Source organism: Artemia sp. Qi Xiang Cuo, chromosome 13 (genome assembly GCF_049724085.1).
Source record: "Artemia sp. Qi Xiang Cuo chromosome 13, ASM4972408v1, whole genome shotgun sequence".
NCBI classification, from domain to species: Eukaryota; Metazoa; Arthropoda; class Branchiopoda; order Anostraca; family Artemiidae; genus Artemia; species Artemia sp. Qi Xiang Cuo.
Genome location: NC_142806.1, coordinates 14,846,323 through 14,864,903, shown reverse-complemented (window position 1 = coordinate 14,864,903; position 18,581 = coordinate 14,846,323). Strand labels below are relative to the sequence as shown.

The following is an 18,581-nucleotide window of genomic DNA, read 5'->3' as shown; positions in this document are numbered from 1 at the left end:
TTTTAGATACGCTGAATTTCTATTAGTCATTGATTGGGAAATCATTAAGCCCGTTACTTACCTGTGAGTTCAGCAAAAACTACCTTTACCCAACTAAATTGAGCTATAAAGTACGAAGGATTTCTCTTGTGAGGTTTCTATTGACTGGTCACATTTAGAAGCAGATCTACATCTTTTGTTTTAGTTTCCCAACCAGCAGGGACATTGGCACACACCAACCCCTCTCCTCCCTCTGAGATCGGTCTGGAGGAGACCCCAGAAATAAAACATAGTGGCCAATAAATACTTCATATTTGTTTTTGATTATATAAATAAAATAAGCCAACAATATTACCTTTATTGAGTAAGCTGCAAGTAGTCTATGAACGATCCTATCCCACGGAGAGTTGTAGCTATATTGTATTTTTGAATTTGGAAAAATGAAAACATGAAAACCAGAAAAAAACACATGACTATGAGGGGGAAAAGCCACAAAGAAGAGGAAGATGGAAAACAAGTTATCAGAAGTAAAAATCATTTTAAGCCCAAATCAGGTTTACGCTCTGGGGTGCTTTTTATTAGAAGGAGGGAGAGATAAAGTAGGTTTACTACCATGTTCACCTTCCTCAATTTACGGTAAATACTATTTCCATACTAGTGATAAACACATCCATAAAAACTATTTTAGAAAAAGAAGTAAAAAACGAGGTTTATAATATTACAGTCATAAACTTAGCCAGAAGGGGTGTCAAGAAATCCAGATATTCACTGGGGAATATCTAATTTATTACTTTTGTAGCTGAGCGTTGTGGTCATACACACATACACACACACACACACATACACACACATACACACACACACACACACACATACACACACATACACACACATACACACACATACACATACACACACAAACACACACAAACACACACATACATACACATACAAACACATACACACACACACTAACACACACATACACACCCATACACACACATACACACAAACACAAACATACACACATATACAAACATACACCTACATATACATACATATATAAATAAACACAAACATACACATGCATACACATACACAGACAGACACACATACAGAGATACATACACATCCATACATACACATACATACACATACATATACAAACACACACATACATACACACAAACACAAACATACACACACATACACAGACATACACAAACATACACACACATACACACACACAAACACACACACACACACAAACACACACACACAGACACACACACTGAGTCAAACACACACACACACACACACACACACACACACGCACGCACTCACACTACCGCACACACACACAAAAAAACACATGCGCACACACACAAACACAGACACACACGCACACACACACACACACACGCACACACACACACGCACACACACTCACACACGCACACACACACGCACAAACACACGCACACGCACACACACACACGCAAACACACACACGCACACACACACACACATTTCCGTGAATTGACACTGCCAACACAAGGCTGTTCATTCATAGCGTTTGAGAACTCGAAACTAAAATCATAGCTTGGACTTTTTGATACAATCGAACACGTTCTAGGGGTCTTACTGTCCCTAGTATATTTGCTACAAGGGAGGGATAGCAGTACCTAAATAAAAAAAAAACTAAACAACAAAATCTTAAGAAAAAACTAAGAAACCTAGAAAGCCTAAAAAAACAACACGAAAAAATCTACCAAAATAGTGTATATATTCAAATTATCGCTCAGTTGACTTCTTACCGGCCACTGTTTTTTTTAAGATAAGATTTTTTTTTAATCACTATCACAAGGAGGGTTGCCACATGCAGCCCGAAAGTGCTATTTTAGCACTGTTACAGTCAGTTTTTTTTACTGTAGCACCGAAAACCTCTGTGTAGCACGCAAATTTGGGCAATTGTAGCATTTTAGGAGCTGACCGTGGTGGCAACCCTGATCACAAGCCCCAAAGGACTGTATTTAAAAAATCCCCTTCCTTGTGTTACTTTTTAATTTCCTTTCCTTGTGTTACTCTCAATAATTAATCTTGGTGCTAGCTTAATCAAAACGAAAAATTCCAAATAAACTTTAAAAATTTGCGAAAAGAGAGTCAAATCATTTAATTAACTTACCCGCCTGCGGTGTAGAATCTGAATAGTTTGTAGGAGAAACAAATTGACTCTCAGCACCGTCTCTTTTTCCACTACTTATAGTTACCTTGGAAGAAGAAGAAGTTATTAATCAAAATGTTTTCTTCTTGTAGGCAAACTTGGCCATGATATGAATAGTTCTTGTAATTTTCAAATATATTTAGCATAAAGAATGGAAGGAGGGCAAGCGAAAGAGAGACATGGAAAAATAAAAAGAAAAAAATATACGGTAATCGATAAACTGAGCTGTTAGCACTGAAGTTATACAAGAAAAATGTTCAGACGAATTATATTTGTAATACAAATTTTTCCATTTACTAGATATGAAGTAGCCTACCAGATGATAAATGTTCATTATTAGCAGTAATTTCTCAGTGGCAAATGATGGCGATCCACTATAAATCGAAAGGAGGGGAGATTATATTTTTGGCACCTCCATAAGAAAAATATATTGCATAATTTAAAAATATTAGAAAATTTATTAAACAAAATTTTATTGGAAAAAGCATGAAAGAGAAAGGAAGACAAAGAGACAGATGGATAGATAGATATAAAGATAGATGGATGGAAAGATAGGTAGATAGATAGATGGAGAAAGAGAGAGGAGAGAGAGAGAAAGAGAGAGAAATAGAGAGTGAGAGAGAGAAAGAGAGAGAGAGAGAGAGAGAGAGAGAGAGAGAGAGAGATTTACAGTCAATTAAAAAGCCAAATCCAATAAATTTATAGGGCTACACCCTGCCCAGAGTAGTTGGGCTCCATCATAAAAGTGGTATAGAACTCTTTCCACTGATTTATTGCGCGATTTTTACTAAGGTGCTCTTATGCATTATTGAACTCCGCGTAGCACACGTGTGTAGCACTTTATTGTATGCTACACATGTTTGTAGCACGTAGCACATTATTGCAGCGTAGCACTTGAGTGTGAAAAAGCACATACAAAATTTATTGGAGATACCTGTAAATTTTTTTCGTCTTTTTTTTTAATAAAGCGTCAACAATACAGGGTAAACCAAAATGCCCGAAAAAACACTTTTATAGTTTTCCTATTTTATTGTTTATTTATTTTATTTTAAATAATATTAATTATTCTTAGAAGCACTCTAACTTGGAACCATTTTTTTTTTTAATCCCCAAAATTTACCTACATGGTCTTTCACATAGACAAATTGGGAGTTTAGAACTGAGCCACCCGGATAAATGCCACCTATAACATGGAATTTCATCTTTTATTTTGGCTGACATTTTTCTGCACTCAATTATGTTCCAGTAAAATCTTTAAACTAAGAGACACTTCCAAAGGATATAAGGTCCAACTTTGCCGAGAGATTGGCGCAAATTATCAGTTTGTAATCATTTGTTGTAGTTTTTTAATTATGTATACTGTTGTAAAAAGAAATTGTAAAAAAATAATTAAAATATTCATAGTAAATACACGTATATGCATGTATGTATATACCATATAACGATTAAATAGTCTGATATACGCGATACGAAATAAGGTCTGATAGCTTTTGAGCTAAAGTTGCTGGCTCAAAAAGTTTACTTTCTTATATTTAATGTTTATGTTTAACGATTGTTTAATATGTATTCAATCTGTTGTGTTTTCTTATTGTGTCAATCCACTTCGTGTTAAATGGTGGGCAGGGATTTTTTTTTCAGGGGGGTTACAAAAAAACTAAAGAAATGCATCAAAATTTGTTTATATTCATTGTTGTTATGTTTTTACGATCCGGACAAACATTTCAGGAGAGGGAGGTTCAAACCCTCCCCTCCCCCCCAAAAAAAAGTTATCGTCAAAGGACAATTTACGAAAGTTAGTAGTGTATTTTAAGTTCGCAAGCGATTATAAAATCTGTTAGGAGCGTTTAGTAACGATTTTGCCTTGGTTTTACACCTTTGCCTTAATTAATTTGTTTTACGATTGCCACAAAATTGTATCGATTGGGCTATGGCGGTGTAAAAGTGTTATGATAGTATAAGCCTGGATTGTTCTATTGAAGACTCGAGAATAAATATTAAGAGATATTTATTAGAACACCAGGATGGTTATGATTCTGTTTTTGAGGCGCATAAAAGAGCGTTTAAAAATGAGGTTTATGAGGCGTATAAAAGGAGCATAAATAAAGCGTTTTCAAGCTATTGAAAACACAATTGCTGAAGAAAAGCAGGAATTTTATCAGCAGCCGTAGATGTTGAATTTCGTTGGACGGGATAGAATGAAGGACTCCGTCAGAACTGGCCTGACCTAAAACGTGACCAGGGGGAGAGGTAGATTTTTTTTTAGTTCAGGATGTAGGAGTCAGATTAGAAATTTAGGCAGACATTTTAGGAAAAAAACAAATACGACAAGAAATTGAGAATTTATTATACGGCACTCAGCAAGAGAGGTGTATTATCAAGAATGATGAAAAATTTATTACTAGGCACTGACGTAATGAGGCTTTGTGTCGAGAAATATGAGCCTGGCGGAGGAGCGAACTGCGGTTGACCGAGGGACCAGATGACTGATAATTTATTAGGCACTGACGTAGTAGGCGTTGTGTCGAGAGATGATGTTGGTGAAGGGGCGGACTGCAGTCGACCGAGGGACCATGTGTTGTTAACAGATTCAGCGGATCATGAGAAAGGAAGGTCTGAGCTGTTAAACGGTTCAGAGGATCCTGGGAAAAGAAGGTCTGAGCTCCCATGGGCAAAGAGAGAGGTAGGGGGTGGAGTACCAAACCTCAAAAACTCTGCAGGTTCCGTGCCATGGACATTAAGAGATGGCAGGGCGGAAAAGAGTTTCGTGCCAGGGGGAATAATAGACGACAGGTCGGAAAAGTCTTCCGTGCCAGTGAAAATAATAGACGACAGGGCCTAAAACAGTTCCGTGCCACGGAAAATAATAGACGACAGGGCGGAAAAGAGTTCCGTACCAGAGAAAATTTTTAGATGACAGGACAAAAAAGAGTTCCGTGCCATGAAAATGAGCGAGAATGGCACGGGAGAGAGATTCGTGTCTATGAAAACTAATCTTGCGTCTTGGCTGTTAAATATTTTTCACGGTCTGTTTCTTAGGGAAGGTGTTCGTTATTTTTATCCGCTAGGAGGCGTTGGCAAGGACAAAGGGTGCCCTAGAACAGCTAAGTTAGTTCCTCCAAGTGTCCCAGTAGATTCGGCAATAAAACTGGCTCAAGATCACTTATTCATTGATGGTCACTTCTCATAGAGAAGACGTTAGACCGAGTGAGCCGCATCTTTATATTTCATAGAATGAGCGCAAAAAATCTCGAGAGTATTATAAGGTTATTATAGAGAGTATTAAAACAATTATAGAGATAAGTAGAGTAGGGTGATTATAGAGATTAGTAAGGGATTGGTATGTTATTGCAGTGTGAATCGTGTACGGAATTGCAATTACAGTTAAACTGAAGATGTAGATAGATTTTATGCTGATTAACTGGACAGGAGAAAAACAAAAAGATAAAAATGACAAGCGAAAGCTGTGCGGCAACTTTTTTCAAATGATGTATTTACTTCATTTGATACCTTATTAATTAAAAAACGTTTTCCACAAAAAAAGTTTCCCAAAAGTAAAGAATAAAATGGCTATCCCAAAATTTTGTTTGGATGTGTTTGGGGGAATTATGGGCGTGGGGGGGGGGAGAGGGGGCTAGTTTTCCTCCAATCACTTTCAACTATTAAAAAGGGCACTAGCCACTCCAATTTCCAATCGAATGAGCCCTTTTCAAAGTTTCTAAGACAACGCTTTGATACGAAGTGCCCTGGTCTAAGACCACGAAAAAAATTAATACATTGGGCCCACATCGTTCTTTACTTAGACAGCGCGATTGCGCTGCCTATGATTTTTGGTCGTTTTGAGTTTGAATTTTAACAGGTATTTGTATCTGCTGAGCTTAAACTTGAAATGATCTTTACTTTTCTTTGAAAAACTTATTTTCAGAAAGTTTTTTTTAATTAATTCTTGTTCGTTTTTTATTGCAAAAAGTTTTCAAGTGTTGAAAAATTTCTTGTTTCAAAATCAATTTTTTTTAAGATAATCAAATGTTCATCAATGTATCAAAACTGGTATGAAAGTAACAATAATAAAGTGAACAAATGGGTTTATGTCAACCTCGGAGTTTTTATTATCTGATGTTTGAACTATTTTTAACAAAATGGGTATCTCAAATTTTTTTTCAGACGGGTTTGGGGGAAATGGGCGTGGGGAGGGGAGGGGGCTAATTAGCCTTCGGTCTCTTTTGACTCTTCAAAAGTGAAAGAGAAATTTCTATTTTCAATCAAATGAGCCCTCTCTGAAGTTTATACGAGCATCCCTTATATAAGAACCATATATATCCCCAGAGTACAACTTACAACGCCTGTCCCTGGGCACTGTGGGTTGTGTCGGCACCGGAGTTATCGGATGGGTTTACCCGTCCAATAAACCCAAAGGCGTGGAGGGCGGGAGGGGCTAGTTGCCCTCCGATATTTGTTCACGCTGAGAAAATGAACTACAACTTTTAATTTACATTCAAATGAACCCTCTCTGAAGTTTATACGAGAATCCCTTTCGTAAGAACCACATACGGCCCCAGGAAATACCTTATAATGCCTGCCCCCGGGCCCTTGGGGGATGTGTCGACGCCGGAGTTTTTGTTATCTGACCTTTGAACTATTTGAAAAAATGGCTCTCTCAAAGTTCTTATCGGATGTGTTCAAGGAAAATAGGGGTGGAGAGAGGGGCTAGTTACCCTCTGATCTCTTTTGATCTTAAAAAGTGAAAGAGAACTTTCAATTTCCAATCATATGAGCCCTCTCTGAAGTTTTTACGGGCATACCTTCCATAAAAACCATATATGCCCCCAGAGCAATACTAACAACGCCAACCCGGGCCCCTGGGGGAGGGCTCAAAGCAGGATTTTTTCTTAGTTGACCTTTGAACTATTTTTAACAAAATGGCTACTTTAAATATTTTATCAGATGTATTTGGAGGAAAAGGGCATGGGGGGGGGAGCTAGTTGCCCTCCGGTCACTTTTGACTCTTAAAAAGGGAACTAGAACTCTCGATTTCCAATCGAATGAGCCCCCTTTGAATTTTTGGGTGGTGCTGTTTCTTAAATTTCCAGGAGGGAGAATTCTCTCTTAAGTTGCTCTTCTTACCAACATACGTCTGTCTCTTGCATGCTCAGTGAGGTTCTTGATGTATTGCTACTACCTCTTGTAACCACCAATATGCTTAAGAAGGATAAACAGTATTTACTTTAGCCCAGAGTAGGTTGTCAACATACATATCGTGTATTATCTTCTTTGCTCCTTGAAAATTCTTCTAAGGGAAGGAGTATATTTCTTTGTACTTTAGATCTATCAAAAGCTTTTGATAGTGTATGTCATAGTCAGCTTTTTTCTGCTCTTCGTGGTTGCGGTGTCAATATATCGGTTATTTTGCTTCTTCGGTACTGGTACTCTAATTCTTTTCTTCGGCTGAAATCTGAGCCAGCATCTATTATTAAATTAAAAAGAGGTTTAAGGCAAGGTGGAGTTTGATCTCCGACCCTTTTTAATTTATGTATTTCAGGAGTTCCGACAAAGATATCGGCTACCTATCTCTCCGGTTTTTCTGATGTTTCATACCTGGCTTACGCTGATGATCTGCTTCTTATAAGCCATACTAAAACTGGTTTATCTAACATGGTTTCTTGTGTTGCCACTTCTTTTTCAGACATAGGCCTTTCTCTTAATGTAGATAAATATAAATTTCTTTCTTTTAATATCATTTCTAGTACTTCCCTTCGCTGTAGTGGCTTTACTATCCCTCTCTTAAATTCTCTTCGATGGCACGGTATTTCTATTACTAATAGTCTTCTGAGCTTGCGCCAGCGCACAGTCTCAGATATTAATATGAAAATTAAATTAGGATATGCTAAGATTGTTGCCAATAGAGGTAAATATAATAAACTCGCATTGGCCAAGCTCTACTCAACTTATTGTGAACATTCAATTCTTTTTGCTTCTGGAATTTTTCTCCTTCTGAAGAAAAATGAGTTAAAAAGAATCCGGATAAATTATTTTAGATTTTGTAAATTTTTGTTGTTTCTTCCACCTTGGACCAAAAACCCGGTTATTATTAATAAATTTCTTGTTCCTAATATTACTGAAAAACTGGAAGCACTACACAGAAAACTTTCAAATACTGCTTGTATCCGTTTTTCTCCGCACCATCACCTTATCAGGTTTTTTTCAGTCGCAAGTTATTTTTCTTTTATTTGTTTAGTTGTTTTTCTCTGTTTCGTCATTCTACATTTTTTAGTATTGTAAAGAGTGAGTAAAAATCAAATAATGATAATATTAATGACAGCTTGTTTCCATATTTTTGCATATTACTGCTTATTAGACTCTGCAAGTTGTCAGTTTTTTTCTCTCTTCCTCTTTCCCCCCTCCTTTCATGTTATTTCTTTTTTGTTTTAGTTTCTTTTAAATTATTATGTGTTACACTTTAACTGGTAATTTTTGATTCATATATTGATTTGTGTTGCATTTTATGTGTTTTTCCTCGTGATACTCCACGTATTGTACCTCTGTACAGTGTGGGTTAGAAATAAATAATAATAATAATAATAATAATAATAATAATACGACGACACCTTCTACATGAAGTGCCTCTGGGGGAAAAAATAAAGGGAGTGTGAGGGAGGCTAGCTACCCTTCAATCACTTTTGACTCTTAAAAGTGGATTACACCCAATCAAATGAGTTCTCTATGAAGTTTATACGAGCATACCTTCCATAACAACCATATCTACCCATATATTCCATAATAACCATATAGTTTTTTGTTATCTGAACTTTGAACTATTTTTAACAAAATGTCTCTCTCAAAATTTTTATCTGCTGCATTTAGGGCGTGGAGGGTGCTAGCTGCCCTCCGATCTCTTTTGACTTTTAAAAATTGAACAAGAACTTTCAATTTCTAATCAAATGATCCCTCTCCGAAGTTTATACAAGCATCCATTCCATAAGAACTTTATATACCCCTAGAACATTACTCATAACGACTGCCTCCGGGCCCTGAGGGTTGCGTCGACACAGGATTTTTTCTTATCTGACCTTTTAACTATTTTTAATGAAATGGCTATTATAAAAATTTTATCGGATGGGCTTGGGAAAAACGTGTATGTGGGGGGGGGCTAGTTGCCCTCGGATATCTTTTGACTCTTAAAAACTGAACTAAAACTTTCAATTTTCTATCAAATGAGCTTTCTCTGATGTTTATACGAGTATTCCTTTCATAAGAACCATATATGCCCCCAGGACAACACTTACAACGCCTATCCCCCGGGCCCTGGGGGGAGTTTTTGTTATCTAATTTTTGAATAGTTTCCAAAAAACTGGGTATTACAAAATTTGTAGCGGATGGGTATGGGGGAAAAGGGCGTGGGGAGGGGCTAGTTGCCCGTAACTCTCTTGACTCTTAAAAAGTGAAATAGAACTATCAATTTCCAATCAAGTGAGTCTCTATGAAGTTTATACAAGCATCCCTTTCATAAGAACCATACATACCCTTAGGGCTTAGCTTAGAACACTTTCTCGAGGCCCTGGGGGGGGGGGGGGTTGTATTGACACCAGAGTTTTTCTTATCCTACCTTTGAACTATTTTTAACAAAATGTCTATCTCAAAATTTTCATCAGATGGGTTTGGAAAAAGGAGGCGTTGGGTGGGGGGAGGGCTAGCTGCCCTCAGATCTCTTTTGACTATTAAAAAGTGAGCTCAAATTTTCAATTTCCAATCAATTGAGTCCTCTCTGAAGTTTATACGAGCATCCCTTTCATAAGAACCATATATGCCCCAGGGTATGACTTACAACGCCTGCCCCAGGACCATGGGGGGTTGTGACGACTCCTGAGTTTTGTTTGAGCAATTTTTAACTTAATGGCCTTCTCAAAATTTTTAATGGATGCATTTGGGGAAAAATTGAAACCCAAAACGAAATACAAATTACAATAAACAACCGAGTCAAACTCAAGATCAAGATCAAATATTTTATTGACAAAAACACATGACATATAAATTTCTATACTGGTCGACGGAGAGCAGGGCTCGCTGTGTCGTCCATAAACAAATATAAGAAAATGCCGAAATCACAAATACAGGATATAAAAAAACAAAAAAAAAACAAAAAAAAAACATACAAGGTAGGAGATAACAGAGGAGGCCACCCCAGCACGAGAACACCACAACACAAATCATACTAATATCAATTATTCATCAATCCCAACATCGAGACAAAGAACCATTTTTGAAATATGTTTTTTTCAAAGAAGATCTGTTCTTGAAACTTGGGAAGATTCCTACTAAATTAATTTTGTTTACAATATGAGGAGTAAGATATGTGATTCAAAATCTAGCTCTTTCCGATTTAACCGGAGGAAGGTGATACTTCTTCGAGCGGACGTGGTGGGCAGGAGAAATCGGAGTCTCAATTATACCCAAATCATGGAAATAATTTGTGGAAGATTGAATAGCATAATACCACATTGCTGTATGCAGGTCCTTCATTTGTTTAAGATTAAGAATATTGAGAAAAACAAACAGAGTTTAGGTTTCCGAGAGATTTTGAAGCCTCATTGGGTGATGGACAAAATTACCCAGAATTCTAATAGCCTTATTTTGAATTATCTGAAGAGCTTGCAGATGGACCCTAATTTTTTTAAGACAGGTTACAGGGCAATAATTTAGATATAATCCAATGAATGGTATGAAATTTTAAGGATAAAAAAGGGAAATGCGTGTCTTAATCTATGAGGACAACCTGAGTTATGGGCAAGTTTCATACTCAAATAATCAGAATGTTTATAGAAGGATAAAAGCCCATTGAGAATAATCCCAAGGAAACCAAATGATTTTACTCTTTTTATCCTACTTTGATTTACAAATAACTCTTCTATAGTAATTTTATTTACTGCCCGCTGTGACCGCCCAAAAATCATGAATTCAGTTTTAGAAAAATTTGGAGCTAGGTAGTTACATGCAAACCATTTATTCAAAGATTTCATTGCTAACACCATTTTCTCAACCAATAAAGATGGGGTTTTAGTTTTAACTGTTACCGCTGTATCAACTGCAAAAATTACTACTAAGCTACTATCTTGGGGTAAGCACCTCGGAAGATCATTTATATAAATATAAAATAATAATGGTCCTAATATTGATCCCTGGGGGACTCCAATATCATCAATAATAATATGGCTGGACAGCTGACCATTTATTTTTGCCTGAATTTTTCCACCACGCTGGTAAGATTTTATTAGACCTAAGCCTTTACCTACAATACCTCTGTTATTCGTTTTCTCATCCATAATTTCGTGGTTTAACCCATCAAATTTATCTTTTATCTAATATAATATAGTAGACATATGATTATTACAGCCTAGTGAAACATCAATCTGTAACATTGCTGCTGTAACAGCTTGTTCAGCAGAAAGATCCGATCGGCATTCAAACTTATTTTTAGTAGACAAATTCCTTTTATCAAAATACTAAAAAATTCTTTTTTGAATAATTTTTTCTAGAACCTTAGATATTGGAGAAAGAATAGCTATTGGTCGATAGTTGCCTATATCTGTCTTATCACCTTTCTTATGAATTGGAATAACTCGTGCAGATTTCCATACTTCTGAGAATATCCCTGATGACATAGATGCATTTAAAATATGAAGCTACGGAACATGTATTAGACAAACAATTTCTTTAAGAATATTTGTGGAGAGTCCATCTAGACCTAGGGAATTGCCACTTTTTAAATCCGTAATTACTTTCTGGAACTCACCGAAAGTAACAGGGGCCTGGAACATACTAGAATTTTTTAGATGGCGGGAGACAATCTTTATATGAACAAAACAGAGATTCCGGGGAATTCGGTTCAACAGAAGTGTTAATATGAGAAAAATAATTAAAAAAATAATCTGCAACAATATCCTTCCCCTTCAATTCAACTCCATTTTCATTTATGATCACTTCAGGGTGTGATGTCTTAGTATTATTTCCAATTTTTTCCTTGATTAAATTCCATGTAGTCCGAGGTGAGTCATACTTTTCAAATAAATTTTCATAATAAATTAGTTCAATTCTTCTAAGAATTTTAACCAGTAAAGCTTATATAATTGTTGAATCGCTGCATATTATAAGCCGAGGGGTCTTCCATTTTTATCTTATAAAGTCGAGTTTTTTCCTTGATAGATTTTAAAAGTGATACAATTATCCAAGGTTTTTTGGGCGAGGTTATTTTCCTATATTTAGTTTTATAAATGGGCAGTGAAGGTCCAGTTTTTCATTCAAGATTCGATAAAGTATATCGAAGGAAGTATTTGGGTCATTCTCATTAGTAACTTCACTCCAATCTACATTGCTAAGATTAAATTTCCGTTCATTCATATTTACTTGTGAGAAATTTCTCCTCTTCATAGTATTTTCTTTATTGACTATTTTTTGCGCTTTGAAATCAGACATTAAAATACAATGATCAGATGTATCTTCCATAACCACGAATATAGCTTCACATTGATAAGAATCAAAAATGTTATCAATCAGAGAAAAAGAAGAATTTGTTAATTAATAAAATGATTGATTGATGATTGATTGCGTCGGAATAAAACGTACTGGGTTCATAGCATGACAAAGGTTACACTCTAAAAATTGAAGGACATGTCGGTCAATTCCTTGCTGGCTTGATGGGAGACATCCCATCAAGTCAATGTTGAAGTCCCCAAGGGTGAAAAATGGCATTCGAAGATTTGATATTACACTTAACATATTTTCAAATTTATCAATAAAGTCTGCCATGCCAGACGAGGGAGGGCGATAAATTACAGCAATTAAAAATTTTTCATTATTTAGTAAAAAACATTCAACAATACAGCTTTCAAAAGTCATCTCAGTATTTAGATATAGGAATTCTTCTTTCATCCGTGCCGGAATATAATTTTTAACTAGTATTGCTAAACCACCTAAAACTAATATTAGTTTTATTTGCCGAACTTTCATCTAAAAATGTTTCGCAAACTCCAAGAATATCCGTACCCGGTTCAAATAAAAAAATTTCAATTGCACCTTGCCCGCTCCTCCATCCACGACAGTTCCAAAAAGATATTCTCCTCATATTTGTTTTTTTATGAACTATTTCAAGAGAAAACAAATATTTATTGGGGGAACTAAAAAAGAGTTTAAAATTTCATTATTATCATGGGCTAGGGGCGTTTTGAATACATTACTAAAAAGGCCCGAATTTCTTTCAAATTTTTCCAGCCTAGATGCAGGGATCACATGAACTTGACTAACCATTATCGTGTATTGACCTCACGCCAAGGAGCACCCCCCATGCCTCTCCCACATAAAACTAAAAGCACTAAAAGTGACACTAAATGGGTTTATTCTGATGGAAGATATCATGCCATTCAGCTACGAGCCCCTCTAATGTTAAATCACACCATATCGGAAAAAAAAATCAATATATAACAAAGAAAATATATACTTATCAGCTAAGTGATGCTAATTGACCACACAAAGAAAAAGTCAATTTGGTTTTACTTGGAATAAATCCATCTTTTTCTTTTCTCCAACTTGGTCGATATAGCATAGGATTGGTGGGACTACTGGAGGAATCCAGGCCTGAAATACCTTCTATTTAAGTTCACTTTTCCTCTTCAGGAGGGATGAGCGAATTTCTCGGACAGTCTTGCTCACATCGTCAGATAAATACACTTTAGAGAATACCGGACCTTTATCCATGCAGGCTTTTTCCCTAAAAGCTTGATCGCGAAGTAGTTTGTTTGCTTGCAAAATCGGAAACTTATCCTTAAAGTTGTGGAGTTGGATTTTAGTGAATTTTTCATCTAATTCAGTGACCCGTAATTCACATTGAACATGTAATTTCCGCAATAATTCACCAATTTTTTCCACGCCCTCTTCTTTCGACAAACACTTTAGGCTCTAGGCTATGATGTCGCTTCGTCGGTCAACATTTTCTAAGATTAGTACCTGATATTTTAAGGGTCCAAGGCTGGGGTTATCATAGGACTGGCTCGCTGATAGCCGGAGGTCCTTCACCTCCTTCTGTAGATTAGCTATTGCGTCATCGCGAACTTTTATGGAACTTTCTAAATTTTGGGTCCTTGATGATAGATTACTTATCTCACCTCTAATTTCTAACATTTCACCTCTCAGTCCTTGTATTTCTGCTTGAATGTTTGTCACAGTTGATAATATTTGTTGAATATTTGTTGCGAGGCTTTGAATTGATTCATGTATCGTTGCACTATCAGTGGATTCACGAGTGGATTCTAGATCCATATGTCTTTTCTTAGTTTTCCCCATTCAAATTGTTAGAGCAATTTAGCAAAAAACCAGCCGAGGACACAATCACACTAATAGCAATTAGTTTATAACGTCACGACAGGAGCATAATTCAATATTATTCAAGTTGTTATATCCATTATCAATTAGTTCTTAATCCATTATCAATTTTGTCCGTTTAAGTTGTAAGACCAAATTAGCACCATCCAAGGAGATAATCACATTAATAGAATCTAATTTAATACATCACAACAGGTGAATAATTCACTTATATTTTAACGGGCTCGCATGAAACGATGTTATTCGGCTGAGAGCATTGAATGAACTCAAAACGAACTCAAAACAAGCTCAAAATGAACTCAAAACGAGCAGAAATTAACAGAAGTTTGGCTCAAAACCTCTATGCCTTTCCAAAGCCAGAACTAAATTTGCACTTTACTGCAAAAAATACAAATGAATGTGCAATGTCGGTTTAATATACATATACTGATATTCAGTAATCAAAATGTTAGTATTACTTGATTTATTAAAGTTATAAAAGTAAAAACATTTATATTTTTTTCAGTAAAGTGCAAATTTTGTTCTAAACTTGGGAAGGCATACGGTTTTAGAGCCCAACTAATGTTAATTTCTGCTGGTTTTGAGTTTGACTCGGTTAATAATTGGAATTTCTGTTCGTTTTGGGTTTCATTTATTTATCGATGCTGATTTGTGGTAGTTTCATGCTGTGTAGATTATTTGATTTTATTTTTGCTGCTTTTTTGTTTAATGGTGTTCTTTGCTTTTCTTTGAAAACTTATTTTGTGGAAAGTTTTTTTTAATTAATTACTATTAAAGAATAAATGAAACCCAAAACGAACAGAAATTAAATAAATAATCATAGCAAAAAACATACAAAAGTAATAATATAAATGAATAAATAGATCTTAACGCAAGTAACGCTTAGATTGATTATGAAAATTAAGCTTAAAACGGAAAAAAAAATGATTTCCTACTAAAGTATAAATGAAAAGTAAAGGAAACAGAAATTAAATAAACAATCAATACAAACAAACATCAAATAGATATTAATGTAAATTAATAAATAAATAAATCTTAAAAGAGTGAAACCTAAATTGAATATGCAAAGCTAGCTTGAAACGAACAAAAGTCACTACAAACAAGAGTTTGGGTATCACCTCCTTCTCTCACTGTAAAAATCTAAAACCTACTGCGTCATTGGCGCTTTACTGAAAACTATATGTGTCTTGAACAGTCTTGGAAAGTACAAACAACATCAAATTGAATATTTGATGCGTAATGATATTAATTGTTGAAAGATCCATTCGTTCAAGAATTTCTTTCATTGTAATTTTATTTTTATTTTCAATGCTTTAAGAACTTGAAAAGAAATTATTTGTAACTTAATCGGTTTTTAGTTAAGCGCCAATGACGCAGTAGTCTTTAAACTTTTATAGTGAGAGAAGGAGGTGATACCCAAACTCTTGTTTGTAGTGATTTTTGTGTTCGTTTCAAGCTTGATTTGCATATTCAATTTAAGTTCAGGCAGTCACTCAGGGGTTGGCGTTCCTGCCCGCAGAGCTTGAGAGTGGTAGGTACCGCAAGGTGCCGACTCCTGCCTCTATTTGGGTCACCACCACCTTTGCTGAGGTTAAGTATGAGGTCTTATGACCGCTCCTTATCTGATGAGGCAAAGTCTGTCTTAGGAATTCTGTTGTCCGCTGTCTGGGACCCACAGCCCATCCAGCCGGTATTTGCCTAGTTTTCAAATGAAAAAAACAGCCTCGGATCGGACTTCCTTCTAGTAGACGACCAAATGCGCGCCCAAAGACAACTCTTACGGATACGTTTACTATTGCCCACTGCAATGTACGTGGTCTCCGATCCAAGTTGGATCACCTACAGCACATGATGAATGAGGTAACCCCTTCTGTCATTTGTGTATCCGAGACCAATCTGTATTCTGGTGTCATTAATAGTGAGGTCAGTATTCCTGGTTACACTCTGCTCAGGCTGGATCGAAAACCCGAAAAGCTCGACTTTTGGTGGAGGTGGTGTTGCTATGTACCTTAAAAATAACATCCCTTTTTTGGGACTTTCGATTCCTAGCGATAAGGAGTTTCTTCGGGTTAAAGTAAACTTACCAAATAAATCGTTTGTTATTGGTACAGTCTATAACCCACCAAAGATGAAAATCACCGAATATCTGGAAGACAGCTTGGAGTTTGTAAAGCGAAAGTTGTATCAGGACTTTCCCTAAATCAGGTATTATAATCCAAGGAGACTTCAACATTCATCACGGCCCCTGGCTGAAAAGTCGTACGACTGGTGCGGAGGGCGTAGCTCTGCTAGACCTGAGTCTTGCTTACAGCCTAGAACAACTTGTTGAATTCAACACTTACATCAGCCCTCATGGATCATACAGGCTTGATCTCTTCTTAAATGATCATTCGGATTCCTTTAGTGTTGAAAGCTATCCTTTTGCCAGCGACCATGTGGCAGTTATAGCTCGTGGAAATCTCAAAATACCTCCACCTGTAAAGCACGAGCAGATCATCAGGCAGTATCACCGCACAGACTGGGATGGTCTGCGAAACTTCTTATCGGCATAGCCGTGGAGTAAATTCTTAAAAGAAGCCCCACATAAAGTAGCAGCATTTTACGAAAAGGCGATTACAGAGGCTATTGAGCAATTTGTTCCCTCAAAAAAAGTAAAAGTCTCATCTCGAGATAAGCCATGGTTCAATGCTGGTTGTAGAAAAACAATCAGGGCCAGAAGGAAGGCTCACAAGAAATGAAGTTCAACTGAATCCGACAAGGACCAGGCTGCTTTTATTAGCGCTCGAAACGAGTCTGTTAAAGCTGTACGTCAAGCTAGAGCCAATTACAAGCACAAGTTTGTAGATAAACTGAAAAGTACCCCAGCAAAGCGGTGGTGGAGGGTCGTCAAAGAAGCCCTACCGCCATCTAAATCAACGTCAATTCCCTCGTTTCATGTTGAAGGGACCATGATCCAGTCAGGCCAGGAAAAGGCAGATGTCCTTGCACAAGCCTTTTCAAAGGTCTCCCAACTTGATGAGGACGGAGTCTCCCTCTCCCCTTTCCGCCAGAAACAGATGCAAAAATCACCAGCGTTAACATAACTACTAGGAAGGTGCTCAGAACGCTAAGCCAGCTGGATGTCACCAAAGCTTCAGGACCTGACAAGATTCCCAATGTCATTCTTAAAAGATGTGCCCCTGAACTTCCTGGTCCTCTTGCCTCTCTCTATAGAAAATGATATGCAGCGGTATTATTCCCGAAAGCCAGGAAAACTACTCATGTGGTCCCTGTTCCAAAGGCAGAGTCTGACCTTACTAATGTAGGATCATATCGTCCAATAAGTCTACTGTCCTGCGTAGGTAAAGTTTATGAAAGCGTCATTACTAAGACCCTTTTCCAATACCTCGAGTCACATCTGTTGTTGGCAGACACGCAATACGGTCTTCGCAGAAAACGGTCTACGATTGCACGGTGATTGCACAGTATCAAGAATGGCTTGAGCTCCTTTCTCAGGGACACGATATTCGCCTTCTCTTTTGAAATTGCAAAAGCCTTTGATCGTGTATGGCATAAGGGACTTCTTTGTAAATTGAAAGCCTATGGAATTCATGGTCGACTATTTGACATGCTTGCTGACTTTCTTCGTCAACGATCATTGAAAGTTGTCCTCGATGGCTTCATATCAAAAGAACACCCAGTTTTATCAGGAGTGCCACAAGGAAGTATTCTTGGGCCAACTCTTTTCTTGGTGTCCATAAACGACCTAGGGTACAACCTTGTGAAAAAACCTTGCCACTTTGCGGATGACACAACAACAAAAACATCAATTGCAAATGACGAAGATCCCAGTAAACCCCATAAGGAGCTTCAGGCTGACCTGGTGAAAATTGAGGCGTGGGCAGATGCATGGCTTGTAAGTTTTAACACATCGAAAACGAAAGAGCTCCTAATTTCTAAGGCGCGTAATATGAGGGCTCATCCTGATTTCATCTTAAAAGGAGAGGTAATAACGCGAGTTGATACACTGTGC

At 36.9% G+C, this 18,581-nt stretch overlaps 1 protein-coding gene across 1 annotated transcript in view; it reads right to left on the bottom strand.

Annotated features, from left to right (window-relative positions):
- The window catches only part of nbs (nibrin), a 98,434-nt gene that overhangs the window by 17,275 nt on the left and 62,578 nt on the right, over window positions 1-18,581 (bottom strand). The window contains exon 8 of the mRNA XM_089098620.1: window positions 2,165-2,249. Within this exon, the coding sequence (XP_088954746.1) occupies window positions 2,165-2,249 (85 nt within the window). The remainder of the gene's footprint in view (window positions 1-2,164; window positions 2,250-18,581) is intronic.